This window comes from Candidozyma pseudohaemuli (genome assembly GCF_003013735.1).
Source record: "Candidozyma pseudohaemuli strain B12108 chromosome Unknown scaffold00001, whole genome shotgun sequence".
Lineage (NCBI taxonomy): Eukaryota > Fungi > Ascomycota > Pichiomycetes > Serinales > Metschnikowiaceae > Candidozyma > Candidozyma pseudohaemuli.
The window spans coordinates 1,571,193-1,588,532 of NW_020194435.1; the positions used below are offsets into that span (position 1 = coordinate 1,571,193).

Below are 17,340 nucleotides of genomic sequence, written 5' to 3' on the forward strand. Positions count from 1 at the left end.
GCTGCTAAGTTTTATCATTTGTCTTTTGCGTGTCAATCTTGACCTACATGAGCGCACACCACATTGCAAATTCAAGGCCCTGCGAATAAACTTCAAAGGAAAAACTGTAAAGTCTGAATTCATAAGAAGAAGAAATAAAGATGAAAACGGGAACTTGTTCAGCGTTTTAGCTCCAGATTGTGTTGCTTCCTGGTGGTGGCTTCGAAGACCCCTCAGGCAACCATAGAGGACGAGCCTTGAGGAACTCCAACAAACCCGCCAATCCTCAAGCAAGCCTCACAAGCATCGTCTTCGCCCGTGTGGTCCTCGTCTGTGTGTGTCAGAATCACAAAGACTCTCTGCGGCTTTGCAAGTGTTCGCTGCACTCACGACCATAATCTTACCCTATTGGGAAGAATGTAAACAACCGAAGTTGATGTAAGTGATGTACCCTGGACAATTATCAACAATTACACTTCCGAGCTCCACTCTTCACTACTCAGTCTTCCAATGTCGGTGGATACAGCTTTTGTCAACCGCTTTTGGGGCCAGCAGGAGGCTGGCTTCCAGGTGATACAGACTAGACTTGCACATTCATTGACTACCCTCCAGGAACTTCTAACATTCTACAAAGAACGAGTTGCCATTGAGAAAGAATACAATAAACGCTTGGATAAGCTCGTGGGCTCTTATACGCTAGGCTCCGGCGAAACGGGCTCCATCAAAGTTGCCTTGGAGAAATTGCAGAACGAGAGTGGTAACATGGTTAGACAGAACCAGAAGTTTATCAAGAGTGTTTCTTTCCACAACTACGAGAAGCTCAACTCCTTTTACGGCAACTATAAACACAACGTCTCCAAAGTGGAGTCTCATATGCAAAAGGTCTTGAGCAAAAAGAAGGACTTCTTCAACCACCTCGAAGCCATCAAAGACAAGTACAGAATGGAATGCCATCTGATCAAGACATTGCTGCTACAGTGCCAGACCACATGGGGCAAGGAGCTAGAGAAGAACAAAGCAAAGCTTATAAAGGCAGAGAAAAATGCCAATGTCCTCAAGGACCAGTACTTGAAATGTATCCACAAGTGCACAGAGATACACGATGTGTGGGTCCGAGACTGGCGTGCTGCTTTGCTGAATGTTTATCAGTTGGAAATTGAGCGTATCCAAATTTGCAAACTCAATTGCTTCAATTTCTGCAACCACGTTGCTTCGCTATGCGTCGATTGGGACCAGCTGGTGGATGTAGCTAGAACCTCATTTGCAAGCATACTAGCACCAAAAGATATCCATGATTTCGCTGAGGCATACGGCACGGGCAACAAAATTACCAAAGCCCCGAAGTTTATTGATTTTGCAGAAGGATACGATGACGACTCCGAATCACAGGACTTCGAGCTCGCTGATTTCAAAGATCCAGATTTCTCCCAAATTCTTACTAGAACATTCTCCACTCAGTCAGCTCCATCTAGCAATCAAACAAGTCCCACGAAAAGAAGCCCGAAGAGAAACAACGTGGATTCAGGTTCACCCACAAGAGCAACGAATGGCGGTCTACTAGTACCACAGAATAAGAGCCTTCCCCCAATCAAAGAACCAAATGGTAACGGTGAACTCCGCAAGCAATTATCACAGACAAGTAACTACACATCTGGTCCAGAAGATAAACACGATGTGTTCGATTCCAGCAAGAAATTCCGTGAATCGAACGACCTGGACTACTCCAATCCCACGAACTATACCTCGCAGACAACAAGAAGTTGGGCGTCCCCAAGAAAGAAGGAGAGACTGGAAATGCAAGAACGAATTAATCGAAGACTGCAAGACTGGACCAATACATTCCAGCCTCCACCACCCCAACCAGAGAAGCCCACGGTTTCCATTAATAAGGACTTTTCCATGGACTTCATTGCCAAAGCACTTGAGGACCTTAATACTGGGGGTAATGGTGATGTGAACCAGTTCAGGCGATCTGTAAGGAGTCAGGCGAAAGACAATGACCCTGTTTCCTATAAGAACCACCGCCCTCAGTCAGACTTCGTTGATGATTCCAGAGAACAGGCAACTAGGTATGATTCCATCTCATTCAAGACACCACAAAAACCAAGGCCCAAGTCAATGGTGGACAGTGCCATGGGTGAAGATGATCTGATGAGGACTGTTGTTGCAAGGACTCCTATGAAGCCACAGACTCAATCCAAGCGGTTCTCACTGCAATCTCCCACAAAGTCGTACATGGACCTTCATTCTATGATAGATAGAGTGACGCCGGCTTCAGGACACGAGTACGTGGCCAAGGCCAAGGCTATTTATACTTACAGTGCTAGAGAAGAGGGAGAACTTTCGTTTAAGAAAGGCTGGAACATGTTTGTGCTTCATAAGCAAGAGGACAATTGGTATGTGTGTGAGTTAGCAAACAATTGCGGAAGTGACGTTGGAAACGTTGGTTTAGTGCCTTACAATTATGTGAAGGAGGGCGACAGTTTGTTTTAGTATAGGATCAATGCATGTATAACGAGTACGGTGGTGACGCAAATGTAAGTAGTGAGGTGCGAATGAACGTTGTTAAATAATACCACTAAACCATGAACTTTCCAGCCATTGGCCCCACCAAGGTAATTGCACCTTATTCAATCACAAACCTTCCTCCTCTTATTATTGGAGGAGCTGTGCTCAATTTTATTTATACCAACGACCCTACAAAACTACCAATCCAAGACATTCTTGATATCGCCTTCTCGAAAGGTCTCAATGCTATAGATACCTCCTCATACTACGGCAGATCTGAGGAATTGATTGGTCAGGCCTTGAAGAATCTTCAGTCCAAGTGGCCCCGTGATAGCTATTACATTTGTACCAAAGCTGGACGTATTGCCGAGAACGAGTTCAACTACTCTAGAGAGCATGTGAGGGCCTCGGTCAAAAACTCAATGAAGCTACTCAATACCAACTATCTCGATCTTGTTTACATGCATGATGTTGAATTCGTGGAAACTCCAAAAATCTATGAAGCTTTGAAGGAATTGCGTGCGTTGAAGAATGAGGGCTTGATCAAGGCATTTGGATTCTCCGGATACCCCATCAAGTTTTTGTATGAGATTGCACACACTTGTGCCCACGAGAAGAAGGAGGAGATCGGCCCAGTGGATTGTATTCTTACCTACTCCCATGGCTGTCTTCAGAACACTGCCCTTTTTGATATGTACGACTCGTTCATAAACGATTGTGGCATCAAGAAGCTTCTTAATGGATCTATCTTGAGCATGTCACTACTTCGGTCGGGCAAAACGCACGACTTTCACCCTGCTCGTGTCGAATTGAGAGACAAGGTTGACGAGGTGGCTCAGTTCTTAAAGGATTCACATAACGTGGAGCTTGCGGAATTGGCTACTAGGTTTGCTCTCAAACGTTGGCTTTTTGACTCGCAAAGTCAAAAGGAATATCCACTTGAGTGGAATAATAAGACCTCTGTTGTGCTTGGTGTGTCTACGGTGGACGAACTCAATTCTGCCTTACAAAGTTATTATAGCGTGAAGGACCAGGCGAGTGACGAAGATGAGAAATTGTTCAAATTGACAATCGACAAGTTTGGTGACTATTATAATGAAACCTGGCCGTCTGGACTTCACTAGAACGTTTCATCAAGAGGATAATGCGGAGTGCTATACAGTGCAAAAACAGTGCAATGTGAGCGCGTCAGTTACCAACTACTTCTTCATATCTACAATGTCTAGAAAGAGAGGAGCAGGCAATGGTGCAGATGGCAAGTTCGATTCAAAGGAGATTGCTAAATATGAACTAGGGAACAATAAACATGTCACTGTGAGTTTGTTCAACGGGAAACCTCTTGTCGACATTCGTGAGTTCTACAATGATAAATCAACCGGGGAACTTAAGCCCGGTAGAAAAGGCATTGCATTGTCTGAGAGTCTTTTCCAAAGTCTCATTGATCTCCAACCCAAAATTTCAGCATCCTTAGAAGAAGCCAAGCTGCACCCAAGCAAGGCAGCAAAGTTGGAGTCTAGCGAGCACAAGACCGAGGCATCTGACAAAAGCGGTTCTGCCAGCAGCAAGAAAGAAGTCAAGTCAGCAGAGAAGGTCGAAGATTCGGATTCTGATTAAATTGCTCAATTGGAGCTTTTGTGGAATCTTCATGTCGTCGTTCGTCAATTGAGTGCACGAGAGGGAGAAATTAAGCTTACTCTTGAAGGTGTTGTGCTTTTTAATGCGGTGGTGTCCCCTTCGTGCAAGCTGAGTGATGCAATGAAGCGAACTGCTTCTGGCTTATCGCTCTGCAATTTGGAAATCGCGGGATTCCGGCTTTGTCTCAATGCTCTTACTTTATCTACAGTGGCAAAAGACTGTGTTTGCTCAGCACATGATACACTTCCTTTTTCATATACAAGGCTTAGACAAATATGTAGAAAAGGTTCTATCTGTCACAAAAATATCCGTAATCTCTTCATGTCGCAATTACGTATCACGCGATCATTAAGCTGTAATCCTCGGACTGCAGCTTTTTTTGTGCCAAAAAAGTATAATTTCAAAAAGAAGGTTCTAAATCTCGAATTTGTGATACTTTTTCCTGGACCCTTTCTCCGACTAGGCCATTAAAAAGGTTCCACCTTGTCGCTTAAGGGCTAAGCCGCGCTGATCACGTGTATGGAATAGCCGCTCTGCAGATATGATCCTCCTCTAGCTTGCTACGAAATATGGAAGAATCCATCTAAGCCATCGGTTTGCGACTTGTACGACATCAGGTCTTTTCTTCAAGAAAGAACGAAAGCGCTCCGCTCCCGGAAGACCCCCAAGCTCTAGAGCTAACAGACCTCACCATGGCAAAGAAAAAGTCCTCCAAACAGAGGAAAATCCGCCTGAAGCAACAGGCTAAGGAATCACAAGGTAAACACGATTCTGGGCCCAGCTCGAGACCAGTATCGCCTTCTGAGAGAAACTCATACAACGATCCTCATGCACTCAGTGCAATGCACATGAATTCTTCGGCCAGAGATCGCCGGAGAAGCGAATATGAAAACAGTACCAGAAGAAGCAGTTTTGCACCTCTCACGGACAGAAACTTGCAAACCCTCCTCGAGCAGAACAACGCTCTGCATCTGGCTCACAGATTTGGGTCTGTGGCGCTTGACATGGACAGATTTGCTAGAACTCAGGAGTTCGGTACTCAAGACCATCCTGAGACATTCAGCGACCGTAGTCCTGGTTCAGGTGCTCTGCTTGAGTTTGGCGAATCCAATCCTCCTTCTGAACATTCCAGCGACTCTACTTCGTTAGATGACGTTTGTTACCTCGACTACTATGACGACGAAGGAGATGCTGGGAAGTCTCAAAAATGGCCTGACTTGGAAGTCCTCGAGGACTTTGTGAAGGAAGAGCTCGAGGAGTTGCAAGATGAGGAGTCGGAGGCTAACGAGGTTAATTTCAGATACCCCTTGGCCAGACACGTCTCTCATCAACAGACTGAGTCTGCCGATGATGACGAGGAAGAGGACGCGCCTCTTTTGAACCTGGTGCAAATCAACGAGGTGGACAACTGGGACCTGAAGACCAGCTCCATCAAGGCCAGACCAAAGGCTCTTCAGCCATGGGAAGCCTCTCAGCTGAAGATTCATACTATCCTCAACAATGGCAAGTCGAAGCCTGACACCTTGTGCAGATTCACTTACTTCAGAGATGATTTGGACAAGACTCTTCACTCTCCTACCCTTGCAGGGCTCATCACTGACAATGAAAAATTGGACTATTCAGATGATAGTGCCATCAGAAACTCTCTTAGAGAGCTTTTCGATCCTCACTTTGCTCCTGCTTCTCACAGACTGCCTCGTGGAGCCACACCAAACGCAGAAGGCATCCCAGATACTTCAAACGGCAGGGAAGCACATCACAACAGGCATGGATCGGTTCCACCATCGGTTAGCCGCACTTCTGCTGCAAATCAAAATGCCAAGGGCAGCCTTCCACACTCAGGTGCCTCACATGCTTCGCTTGCAAATCAAGCTCATGTGGCAAACTCAGTGAATTCTCTTTCCACATCTCCAGTTTCCCATCACGATCCTTTTTGGCTTGACATCCTTGACCCCCTGGAAGAGGAGATGAAAGTTATTTCGAAAACATTTGGTTTACATCCATTGACTACAGAGGACGTCTTCATGGACGAAGCCAGAGAAAAGGTCGAGATGTTCAACCTGTACTACTTCCTTTGCTTCACCTCCTTCGACATTGTCTACGAGCGTAGGAAGCAAAAGGAGAAGGAACATGAGAAGAAAATCAACAAACTTATGGAATACAACAATCAGCCCAACAAGTTTAGCGCTGAATGGTTTAAAAATCTATTTGGAAGAAAGGACGACGGAGTTATTCGCTCAAATGCTAAGAAGTCCGGCTCCTCTTCCAACAAATCCAAATCAAAAAGAATCAGAAATGGAGAGTTATGCCCATTGAATATGTATATGATTGTTTTCAAACATGGCGTCTTAACATTCCATTTCAGTGCCACTCCACATCCTATTAATGTTCGTCGCCGTGCTCGTATGCTCAAGGACCACTTGACTGTCTCACCAGATTGGATTTGTTATGCATTGATCGATGATATTACAGACTCCTTTGCACCTATGATAGACAGTATTGAGTCTGAAGTATACCTTATTGAGGACGAGATTATGAGGATGCATTCCGGAGACAGAGAGTCGACTGACGAAAGTGATGAGTCTGATGAAGAGCCTATTGACGAATTTCATGAACAACGTCCTCGCTACTCTGGTGGCGACGATGTTTTCGTTCGCCGTCACAGATCCAAGTCAATTGTGGAAAACCCCGAGCCATCCAAACTTGATTTCTTGCGTTTGAGAAAGCGTAACTCCAAGCCTGACTATATCTCGCTTAACTCAAGAAGGAGTGGTCGGTCGAGGACTTCAACCACTACAAGCACTGACTCTTCGAGAATCGTCGCTTGGAAGCGTAAGGGTGATATGTTGAGGCGGATTGGTGAGTGCAGAAAGAGGGTCATGTCTGTGATGAGACTTCTAAGCACAAAGGCCGATGTCATCAAAGGTTACTCCAAACGTTTTAGTGAGAGTGACGTGGTTAAACCAATTGAGGACAATCCCTTCTTGAACACGAGGTCTTCTTCTAAGCAGGAGATCTTGATGTATTTGGGAGACATTCAGGACCATATTGTCACAATGGTTCAGTCGCTCAACCACTACGAAAAGCTTTTGGCACGTTCACACTCCAACTACTTGGCTCAAATCAATATCGACATGACCAAGGTTAATAATGACACAAACGATGTTTTGGGAAAGATTACTGTGATTGGTACGATTGTCTTGCCTGTGAACGTTGTTACGGGTTTGTGGGGTATGAACTGTATCGTTCCTGGTCAGGATGCACCTGGCCTTACTTGGTTCTGGGGCATTTTGTTTGGCATCTTCCTTTTCAGCATCTCGTCCTATCTTTATGCAAAGAAGGTCTACAATCTTTAATTGAAAAGTGGATGCAAAAGCATGCGCACAAGAAGGCGCTGCGAGGAAGCAATCAGCCTCAAGTGGCCAAATCCTGCGTGGTGCGAATTGATGATACTCAGAAGACAGCAAAGGTTCATAGCAATTCCGACAAACATCAATTGATTCCAATTCAGTAAGCATCCGCCATGAGTCTTCAAATGTCCTTAGTTTTCGGCCTTCTCATCTTTGAGATGGGCTACCTTTTGCTCTTGATGGTTCCATTGCCATTCCCTGTCAGACAGAAACTTGTGAATGGATCAGTCAAGTTGAACCAGAGCAGAAACTTCAAGAGTGGCTGGGCGTTTACTACAGTCATGCTAGGACTCCAGTTTATTGACTGTGTCCAGAAGCTCCAAAAATACCACTCTGCTGAGGGGTCCTTGCATTCCAGAGACCTTGGTCCAGCAAGGTACGACCAATTGGCTTCCAAATTCTACAGCCAGCGCAATTTGTACATCACTGGCGCTGTGTTGTACTTGGAGATTTCCATTGTTACCGTCGTGACGATTTTGAAGAAGTTGGTGAAGAAGGAGGAGCTGTATAGGGCTGCCACAAGTGCTGAGACTGGTGTTGACGCCAAGAACACCAGCGATGACAAGGAAGAGGCTGCTGAGCTCCGCAAGTTGATTAAGCAGAAGGAGGATGACATTGCCGTCTTCAGAAAGCAATTGGAGGGTGTGCAGAAGCAGTACGATAGCCTCAACGAGTCCGAGCTCAGAACCAAGTCCGACTAAGCATCTGTGTTTCGGGCAACGACTGAAAGATAGTTGAGGCCTTGAAATAAGGCCTAGTGTGATGCCTATGCCAATAAAGCACTGGCCTGACCAGAGTATGTAGGAATGAAAGTGATCCTTAAAGAGTGTAGCAGCACTTATGGTAAAGTTACCGAGAAGTTGAAGAGATCTTGATCTATGAAAAGAGCGATGGGCTTACGGTGTGTTCTAGAATCATCGAACATGTCCATTCTCAATCAACCTCCCTGCAAGTATACTCTGGAGGCTTGGTATGGCAGCAAGTCCGATAGAAGATCACACTTGAGAAGTTTCCTTGTGAGTATAGTTTCTATTGACTATAGTGCCTGATCGTCTTGCAGCATATGTACCCAACCCAAGCAGGTATCAACAGCTCAGAACCACAAGCTACATTTATCCAGGCAGATCCATGATGGGTACATTTATAATATTCGACTAATATCCCCCGACGTCCTGCAAGAGAAGGAATCCACAGCACATCCACCCTGGCCGCTTCGGCATGCATAGGTTACCCTGCAATGGAGTTCCTGCCATGTTCCTGTGAGGGCGTGAGAACAATCAACGCCTAAGAGAACAACAAAAAGACTTACCGCTCATAATCCCAACATGTGACGTTGGTTTTTGACAATCTAAAGTAAGTCCCGGCTTAAGCAGAGAAGCCCGGTGCATAGGCTCCTTTCACAAAGCCTAGCGTCCCCCTCCATGTAAGTCTTGCGTGGTGCACCAGCCACCGCCTTGACAGCTGGGCACTGATCACTGCATCGACTCTCGCGTGCGCAATGCATCCGTCTGTGCATCGAGAGAGGATCAGTGGATGCAGAATGTGCTTCAACAAAGACCCTTTGCAACGGTCGTCCAAGATAAGTGGATTCAAATCTTTCTAGTCCATCGGTTCTGGTGTATATAAGCAACGCAGGCTGACGTGTCCCGCGCACTGCGATGCGCCATGTAAGCAGTGGTAAGTTCTCAGACGCACGGTCCACCAAGAACGCAGCGCCTGGTTGCAAATCTTCTACAGGTGCTAGTGATACAGTGTGTTTTGATCTAAAATATCATGACAACAATTACTACTCTCGCTATAGTACAATGGAAACACGCTCACTTCTTGGCGTCGTTCTTCAAATCAGCCTTTTTATCGTCAGGCGACCCTGCTTGGCCCAGTGGTTGCAGCTGTTGAGCTTGCGACTGAGCGTGCTGGTGAACCTGCTGGCCCTGGTAAGGGACTCCCTGGTGCTGCTGTCCTGGAACCTGGTTGTAGCCGTAGGCAGAGTACATTGGCGCAGAGTAGGACGAGTAGCCCGAGGAACCAGCAGCGCCGCCAGATCCAGAGCCCTGGCCGTACGAGTAGTACTGGTTGAAGTAGGGCTGCGAGTATGGGTACATCAGCTGCTGGCCAACCTGCTGGCCCTGTTGCTGTGGAGCAGCAGAGGAGGACTCGCCCAAGGAGGAGGCAGCAGCACCAGAGCCAGAGCCGGCAGCGCCTCCCGCAGGTGGGTACTGCGATGGATACTGGGAATAGTAGCCCACATTAGGGTTGGAGGAGCCTGCGGCGGTGGAGGCGGAGCCTGAAGGGTAAGTGGAGTTGGAGTTGGCGACAAGAGGGGTGTTTTTGGCGTTGGAGGTGGCGCCCGAGTTGGAGTTGCCCAGGGCTGCTGGGGTGACACCGGTCTGGATCACTCTCTTGATGTCCCTGACAAACAATGGGTACAACAAGTCGACGATACCTTCACGCTGGGCCATGGCCAAGGCTCTCTCGAACGGAATCCACACACCTTTCAAGTGCATCGATCCGATCTTGACAACATGTCTAACCTTCTCCAGCTTCAAGATACCGTCACGGCGACCACGCGTCATCTGGGCCACGTTCAAGAGCTTGGTGCCGTTGATCATGTTGTTGTCGGCACGACGAACCACGGAAACGTTGTTGGCGTCCACCTGGTAGCACAAGGTTTTTTCATCCTCCCACATGGTGGTGGTGACACGAGGACGAATGCCTGGAGGCTGGTACTGGCCAACGGCAGAATTGGCATTTCCTCCCAAAGAGTCAGACGACACCAGGCCTTTAGTAGACGCTGGGGCGCCGGCGGTGGTGGCCGAAACAGAACCGGGCTGAGGCTGGCCCAGTTGCACAGAAGGAGCCGTTGAACTGGCAGAACCAGAAGGCGCCTGCTGAGCAGATTGGTTGGGAGCGTAAACCTGACCCTGGGGATGCTGCTGGCCCTGCTGGTAAACAGGATACTGGTTGTAAGGAGCCAGGGAGCTCAGGTAGCCTGGGTAATGGGACAGGTAGTCAGTGCCCTGGGTGCCCTGGTGCTGCTGAGACTGCTGCTGCTGCTGCTGGTACTGTTGGTACTGCTGTTGAGGCTGCTGTATCTGCTGCATGGGCACCTGGCCTGGGTTGTAGTACAGGCCATAAGGGTGCTGCTGGTACTGGGAAAGCAACTGCAGTTGAGACATGGGCTGGCCTTGAGACTGGCCTGGCTGTTGGGTCTGGTTCAGACCTTGGGTTCCGCTTCCGTTCATGTGTTGCTGGGAGGGGTATGGCTCCAGCTGGTAGTAAGATTTAGGATACTGGAACTGCTGTGTGGACATTCCTTTGGCTTTTGGCCTAGGTGCAATGGGTCCAAGTGGGCTCTTTGTTTTGATTGACGGTTCCTCTGCGTGTGGCGGTGGAGGACTGTTGATGCGGTGCAAGAGCTGCGGGGGCCTGGTTTCAGTGATGTGGGATAATTACTGGGGTGAGGCGCCGGCGAAGGAAAAAGTTGTAGGAGAAAGTTCGACTTGGGTTGTTGAAAACAATATAATGTAAGGAACAAAAAATCGAGCGTTAGTCGGTGCACATCGGATGCAGAGGCCTAATCTGAGCATCAGCATCCGCCTGCACACACGACGCCAAAGCGACGGTTATGTGCAGCTGCGCAGCCCGCGCTCCTCTGCATGTGCATGACGGCTGTCGCCTATTGGCCGACCGCAGGGTCACGGCACGTCCACAATGCGGTCTGCATACACGTATGCAGAATACCCAACATCCCCTTGGGTTCTGGGGCTTTCCACACAATTTGTGGCCGAGATCCTGGGACGCAGTTGGCCGAGATAGACCTGAAAGCAGTGAATGGCACCTTGCCGAGGACATGGCCGTCCGACTTTTCGTGGCCAACCGTGCGTGTTTCAAGAAGCCATGCGGTGCAATGCACTGTCGCGCCTCCTGCAAAAAAGTGGATGGCAATTGCAGGAAGATTGCCAGCGCGCCCCACGCCATAAACGACCCACCTCGGCCACGACAGCCCAGGCTGGGCTTCAGAGGTGCAATGTTTTTCCAATAATTGTGAAGTTGCTATCAATTGCAGTTAAGGCCGTGCCTACTGGCTCAATTAAACCTGTCTAGGGCAACGTCGAGGTGGTCTCAGCCTGCACGGTGTCATGCGTGCGCCCAGGCTATTGCAAGCAGTGCAAGCAAAGCAGTCAACAATGCCCGGGCCCAGGTTGAAAAAGGCAGATCCCAGTGTCAAACCGTGGATTGCCTACAGCCTGCCAACATAGACTCACCCTGCTTCGAGGATGTTGCTTTGTTCCGGAGACGAGCGCTGCTGCAGCTTGGTGCAGGCTCCTCGAGGTAGTCTCCTAGGCAATAGCAGATCTCAGATTCAGGCATTAGCCTACAGGGAGGGTCTCAAGCAGCTGCAACAGGGTGCCATCGTTTTCTTCTATTAAAATCTCTACGCTGCCACTGCCAGAGGCATTGTCAAACAAGGGCCAAAAACGTAACCTGTCCAGTGCAATAGGAGCCTTGCGCACCAACCAATGCACGGTGCCGAAAAGCCCAGGCTCGTCTGATATCGCTACCACAACAGGACGCCACTGCGAAGCCGCCATGGGCCTCAAGCCTTGAATTCGTATTGTCGTGGCCCAGTGGCTGGTATGGCGGGCTGGGATTGTCTGCAAGGGATTTTCATTGCTTCTGGCGTGATTGTGCCAGACGAACGGAGCCGCCGGCTTTATTGTTGTGGCTTGCGAAAAAAGCTTATCCCACAAGTATCCACGGAACACCGGCAGGTGGGCCCGCCCGTGGGGCCGATCCCATTATCAGCTCCTGTCTAACTTTAGCTTTGCCTGACTTTCCTAGGGGTATCGACGTTCCAACAGCACCCCGGTTTGCAACCGACGCCAGCTAAGCATGTCAACTGTTGAACCTGGTGCATCGCCTTGCACCTCGCATGCGATCGCAGAGCGCCTGACAGTCGCATCGCGTTCCCTGCTTCCATGCACTGCCTCTAGTGTCTCTCACGCTTTGCACCAGTTGACAGCTTCCATGCACCGTCCGTTACTACTGCTAAGACTATTGTGACTTTGTTTGTTGCAACCGATGTTGCAGCGCTGTTGTATTTGTATCTATGCAATCTCGTTTGGTTTCACGTCGCCTCGATAGAGCTCCTTTATGATCTGCCCGCCTTTGATGGTGGTGTTCACCACGCCTTGCACTAGCTCTGGGAATACCCTGCCGTAGAACACCACAGGCTTGCTGCTGTCTCGGGGGAAATAAAGCACGTTTCCAGCGTAGGCGTGGCCGCCAACATGCGAAATGAGCCCGGTTTTCACCTGGTGAAGCTCCTCTCGCTCGAGCACTCTCTCAAACTCTTCTTGAAGAAGCGGAGCTAGAAGCCCACACCGTATATCCCTCTGCGTGTGTCCACATATAAGAACCAAGTCCTCTTCTATAGGCCGCTCGCTGAACAATTCCAGATGGTCCTGCCGTCCTTTGGCTTTTTCCGTTTGCGCTGCAAACGGGTTGTACACCTCCACCACGTCCTTCTGCTCGGGTAATAAATAGTGCTCGACAAACTGCTCGGCGTGCTTGAGGTCAAACTCGATGACCTTGTTGTCTGGGTATAAATAAACCTTTTCCTTGCCCTTGGGCTTCTCGTTAATGCCCGGAACAAGGGCGTTGGTGATACTGACAGGGTGGTTCGGGCTGAGCAAACGCTTGAGCTGGGTCATCTCGCTCGCCACCGACCCCACCGTAAGCTCCACCTTGGCAGGCATCTTGTTGAAGTCATTGAAGCCATGCAGAAACACTAGAAGATGCTTCCATGGATCAGAGCCTGTGCCATTGAGGTTGGCCTCGTAGTTGATGGGTTTATCAGCAGGGAATTCGGGAATTCCACAATGTGTACACCCCGTGTCGTATGCTGGAGGTGGGCATGTATCCACAAATCGGCTTGCGAACCGTCTGGCTATCCTAAGCATCCTGTAACAATACCTGATCGTCCACTGGCTAGTTGATCATAAGTACTCTATATGTACCTCGATGCAGTTGAGTGAGATCGGCCTCATTGCCTTGTTAGGCGGTTATAGCGGCCATGCAGTACCCCAGTCGCTACTGTACGGGCCGACTGCCGAATGCACCTGCCTATTGAGTAAACGTCTCTTTTAGCCTCCATCCTTTTAAGGCTGCATCCCAGTTAGCAGCCTCTCGTAAAAGCGACCGCACAGAAATCATCTCCTTTTCGTCTTTGAGATCGACATTCCGAGGAAGCGACTTTAAAATCGGATCAGATTTACTAAATCCCTCGGGCTGTTTGCGTAAGAAATCTATCAAGTGCTGAAGCAAGCTTTGCTTATCGTCCTCTGTGAGTTTCTTTGGCTTGCCTGATTTGTTGGCTTTGCCATTGTTGGCTTTCTTTTGTTTCAATTGATTCAAAATTGAAGTAGATGAAATCGCGTCAGTTGCACCAGGAGCTGGCGATTGAGATGGTGATTTTGTTCCACCTCTGCTGTTTGTGGACTTTTTGGGTCCAAACCTACCAGCAACACCAAACTTGCCTGTCCATGTTGGGGTTCCGACCGTATTAGACCGAGCCTGGATTCTTGATTTCTTCAAAGCGTCAGCTGCTTCCTTGGCCACTCGAGCAGCCTCCCTCTCCACAATGCTCACCTCTTGCTGATTCGAGTTGATAATTTCGTCATGTTGCAAAGTACTATGAACAACCTCTGCATTAGCAAAAATGCCGTCCATAAGACGATTTTCTTCTTTGCTTTTGTCGTCATCCTTTTCTTCGTCGCCCACGTAGTTATCAAGTTTGGATACACCCATTATGCTAGCAACCTGATACAAGTCATCGTCGTTCTTGTGTTGTTGCTTGTTGAGCTGGGTCGATTTTCGAATCTTGTCTCCTCTAAATGTCTTTTCACTTCCACTGAACATATCTCCTGTCTCAGTTCCCTTCTCTTGTGGATCACCTAGACTGAAAAGATCGTGAAGATCGTTCATCTTGAAGAACCTTCTCTGTTTAGGGTCCTTCAAAATCTTGTTTGTCAAAAATGTCTTGAAAATCTGTCTGTGGTAGATCTTCTCCTCAATCGTTCCAGCCGTCATAAGTCTATAGATAGTAATGTCCTTCGTTTGACCTAAACGCCATGCTCTCTCTCTCGCTTGAATGTCAGTTGATGGATTCCAGTCAGGATCATAGATGATAACTCTGTCGGCACCAGTTAAGTTCACACCTAACCCACCAACTTTGGTGGTTAGCAAGAAGCAGTCGAAATACTTGTTGTTGTTGAACGAATCAACCAAAGTCTGCCTTTTCCCAATCGGAGTTGAGCCATCCATGCGAAGGTAATGAAAGTAGTCTCCCTCAACTATTTCATCATTTTCTATGTCGACTCTTCTCATGCTTGACACAAACTTTTCGAGAATGTCGAGCATCTGCTTCGTCTGACAGAAAACAAGAGTTCGGTGGCCCTCTTTCTGCCATAATTGAAGTAAGTTTTTGAGTACTTGCATCTTGCCGGACTTTGTTGGGTTACCGTAGCTGTATCCCTTTTTTCTGAGGAGTAATTCTCTATCAATAAGATCAGGGTGATTGCAAATCTTCCGTAGCATGTCAACACCCATGAGGACATTTCTTTTTCCCTTTAAGATGGCATTGACATCCTCACTGCCCAAGAATTTTTCATACAAATTCTGCTGAAATTGGGTAAGCTTCACAAAAAGAACCATCTCATTCTTCTTCGGGAGGTCCTGGGCGACATCAACTTTGAGTCGTCTGAGGAGATAAGGCGAAATAAGATCTCGTAATATAACTGCACACTTGTAGCCTGTCTGCACTTGCACGTTCGAAGCATTTGCATACCCTCCCATATTAATCGGAATAGCGAATTGCTGCTCGAACACGGGAAGAGTACCAAGACGTCCAGGAAAGACAAAGTCGAAAAGGGACCAAAGCTCAGTCAAATTATTCTGGATGGGCGTACCTGAGAGAATGATCCTGTTGTAGGTCTTGACTCGTTTGCAAGCGAGGGAAATCTCAGAATTTGGATTCCTGATTTTATGGCCCTCGTCAAGAACAACGTAGCCCCACTCCCTTGGGAGGATGTGTTTCGAGTAAATTCGAAGACCAACGTAAGTGGTTACCAAGACATGACCCTTTTCCATTACCCTATCAACAATGGCCTTTGCATTAGCTTGATTGTTGGCTGACTTCATACTTATTTGTGCGTCAAAGTCAGCATCTTCATCCTCAAGATGAGCTTCCAATTGCTCCTCGGTCTTTATAGAAGACTTGGTCATTCCAGAGCCAATGCTATGCAATATCACGCAACGAAACGCTGGCCACCAACGGTGGAATTCATTGACCCATTGATTCATGACAGTGGCCGGAACAACTAGTAATACTGGCTTATCAAGAAGACCTGAATAATGAAGTCCCGCTAGGAAAGCAATGACTTGAATTGTCTTACCCAATCCCATTTCATCACCAATAATTCCACCCGTTTTCTGGGAATGAAGTTCCCAAAGCCATTGCACACATGTCTTTTGGTAGTCAAACAAGGAAGGATATATGTCTCCTGGCAACTTGAAATGGTCATTAAGTACAGCGTCAGGAATGGTAGGATGAGGTAATTGCCATTCAGGCAAATCCACATCCGCTTCCTTTTGATTATCCTTTCGTAGCTGAGCCCTTCTTTGTTTCCATTCTCCAAAACGCAGTTGGTACACTGCTTCGTCACCGTCGTCCACATTTCGCAGACTGAGGGACATACTCATTGAGCTTTCGGTAGGATCAATTAGTTCTTCCACGATATCTTCATTAAGTTCTGCAAAATCGTCTGCCCCATTATCATCGGATTCCCCGTTATCTTCATACTCCGACTCCAGGTCGAGGGTCTTTCTTCGCCTTTTCACTGGTACATCGTCTTCGTCTTCATTTTCTTCTAGTTCATGTTTCACGTTTTCTGAAACGTTCAGACTTATCTGCTCAGCGTCACTGAAGCCCGGTGCCCTCAAGTGCTGATGTGATCTGGTAGCCAGTTCATCGGCTGCGAATGCTGTAGTATTGCCAAAGGCTGTGATTTTACCAGTTCGTATGAGAAACTCTCTCTCGGTTTCTCCAGCTAGCCTTTCGTTTGATCCACCCTTCTGTTCCTCCTCAAGCAGTTCACGGTTTCCTTTAAGTCTGCCCTGGATATCATCGACATCTTGCTGTCTGGGTTTAAGCTCATTTTCATTGAGCCATTGAATCTCATCTTTAAGAGACTTTCTTTGCGAGAGCTTTGTGCGTGGATTGTCAAGACGCCTTTGGAGAAGCTGGATCCTCTTCACTGTCTTGTCCAAGTCTGTGGTTGCTTTTTGCAATCGTTTCTCGTCCAACTCGGTTTCCTTGTTGATCAAAGCCTGGTTGGCCTTCTTTGTGATAGAGCTCTCCAAATCATCCTGGTCCACGAGCTTGACGTCGAGGTTCTCCTCTAGATTGTCCATTGCCGTTCAATCCTATTGAGTTGCCTAACCCCAGATGAGCCAGGCATATCGGCAGCGTGATATTCACGTGATACCAATCAGGTGTAAACGCCGATTTGGGTACATTGAAATTGACAATCCATGCTTTTAGGATTATCAAGGAAGACGATCAAATAAGAAAAGCACATCCTGACTTTTGTTTCAGCTAATCTTCGAAGTTCGTGGAAAATCATCTTGTATTGGAACAAATCATTCCGCGGCTCTTCTAGTTGCACCAGTCATACATCCCAAAGTGAATATTATTGTAATATGAGTCCAATCAGGTTAGCAACTATGCCCTGGAATATGAAATGAA

At 47.7% G+C, this 17,340-nt stretch overlaps 7 protein-coding genes across 7 annotated transcripts; 5 read left to right on the top strand and 2 right to left on the bottom strand.

The window, feature by feature from the left end:
* Positions 1-489: 489 nt before the first annotated feature.
* HOF1 (formin-binding protein) lies at positions 490-2,472 on the top strand (the record flags this gene model as incomplete). The annotated part of the gene is made up of 1 exon (XM_024856140.1): positions 490-2,472. One exon carries the CDS (start codon positions 490-492, stop codon positions 2,470-2,472), a length of 1,983 nt encoding a protein of 660 aa, XP_024715739.1.
* A 92-nt stretch (positions 2,473-2,564) lies between these two features.
* On the top strand, positions 2,565-3,611 carry C7M61_000712 (D-arabinose 1-dehydrogenase (NAD(P)(+)); the record flags this gene model as incomplete). The annotated part of the gene is made up of 1 exon (XM_024856141.1): positions 2,565-3,611. The coding sequence occupies one exon, from the start codon at positions 2,565-2,567 to the stop codon at positions 3,609-3,611; it is 1,047 nt and encodes a 348-aa protein (XP_024715740.1).
* A 94-nt stretch (positions 3,612-3,705) lies between these two features.
* Positions 3,706-4,101, top strand: C7M61_000713 (chromatin-binding transcription coactivator; the record flags this gene model as incomplete). Its single annotated transcript, XM_024856142.1, has 1 exon — positions 3,706-4,101. The coding sequence occupies one exon, from the start codon at positions 3,706-3,708 to the stop codon at positions 4,099-4,101; it is 396 nt and encodes a 131-aa protein (XP_024715741.1).
* Positions 4,102-4,814: 713 nt separating this feature from the next.
* On the top strand, positions 4,815-7,478 carry MNR2 (putative Mg(2+) transporter; the record flags this gene model as incomplete). Its single annotated transcript, XM_024856143.1, has 1 exon — positions 4,815-7,478. One exon carries the CDS (start codon positions 4,815-4,817, stop codon positions 7,476-7,478), a length of 2,664 nt encoding a protein of 887 aa, XP_024715742.1.
* A 167-nt stretch (positions 7,479-7,645) lies between these two features.
* Positions 7,646-8,233, top strand: C7M61_000715 (uncharacterized protein; the record flags this gene model as incomplete). The annotated part of the gene is made up of 1 exon (XM_024856144.1): positions 7,646-8,233. One exon carries the CDS (start codon positions 7,646-7,648, stop codon positions 8,231-8,233), a length of 588 nt encoding a protein of 195 aa, XP_024715743.1.
* Positions 8,234-9,349: 1,116 nt separating this feature from the next.
* Positions 9,350-10,843, bottom strand: C7M61_000716 (KilA-N domain-containing protein; the record flags this gene model as incomplete). The annotated part of the gene is made up of 1 exon (XM_024856145.1): positions 9,350-10,843. One exon carries the CDS (start codon positions 10,841-10,843, stop codon positions 9,350-9,352), a length of 1,494 nt encoding a protein of 497 aa, XP_024715744.1.
* A 1,797-nt stretch (positions 10,844-12,640) lies between these two features.
* On the bottom strand, positions 12,641-17,006 carry C7M61_000717 (DNA-dependent ATPase; the record flags this gene model as incomplete). Its single annotated transcript, XM_024856146.1, has 2 exons — positions 12,641-13,437; positions 13,811-17,006. 2 exons carry the CDS (start codon positions 17,004-17,006, stop codon positions 12,641-12,643), a joined length of 3,993 nt encoding a protein of 1,330 aa, XP_024715745.1.
* Positions 17,007-17,340: the final 334 nt, after the last annotated feature.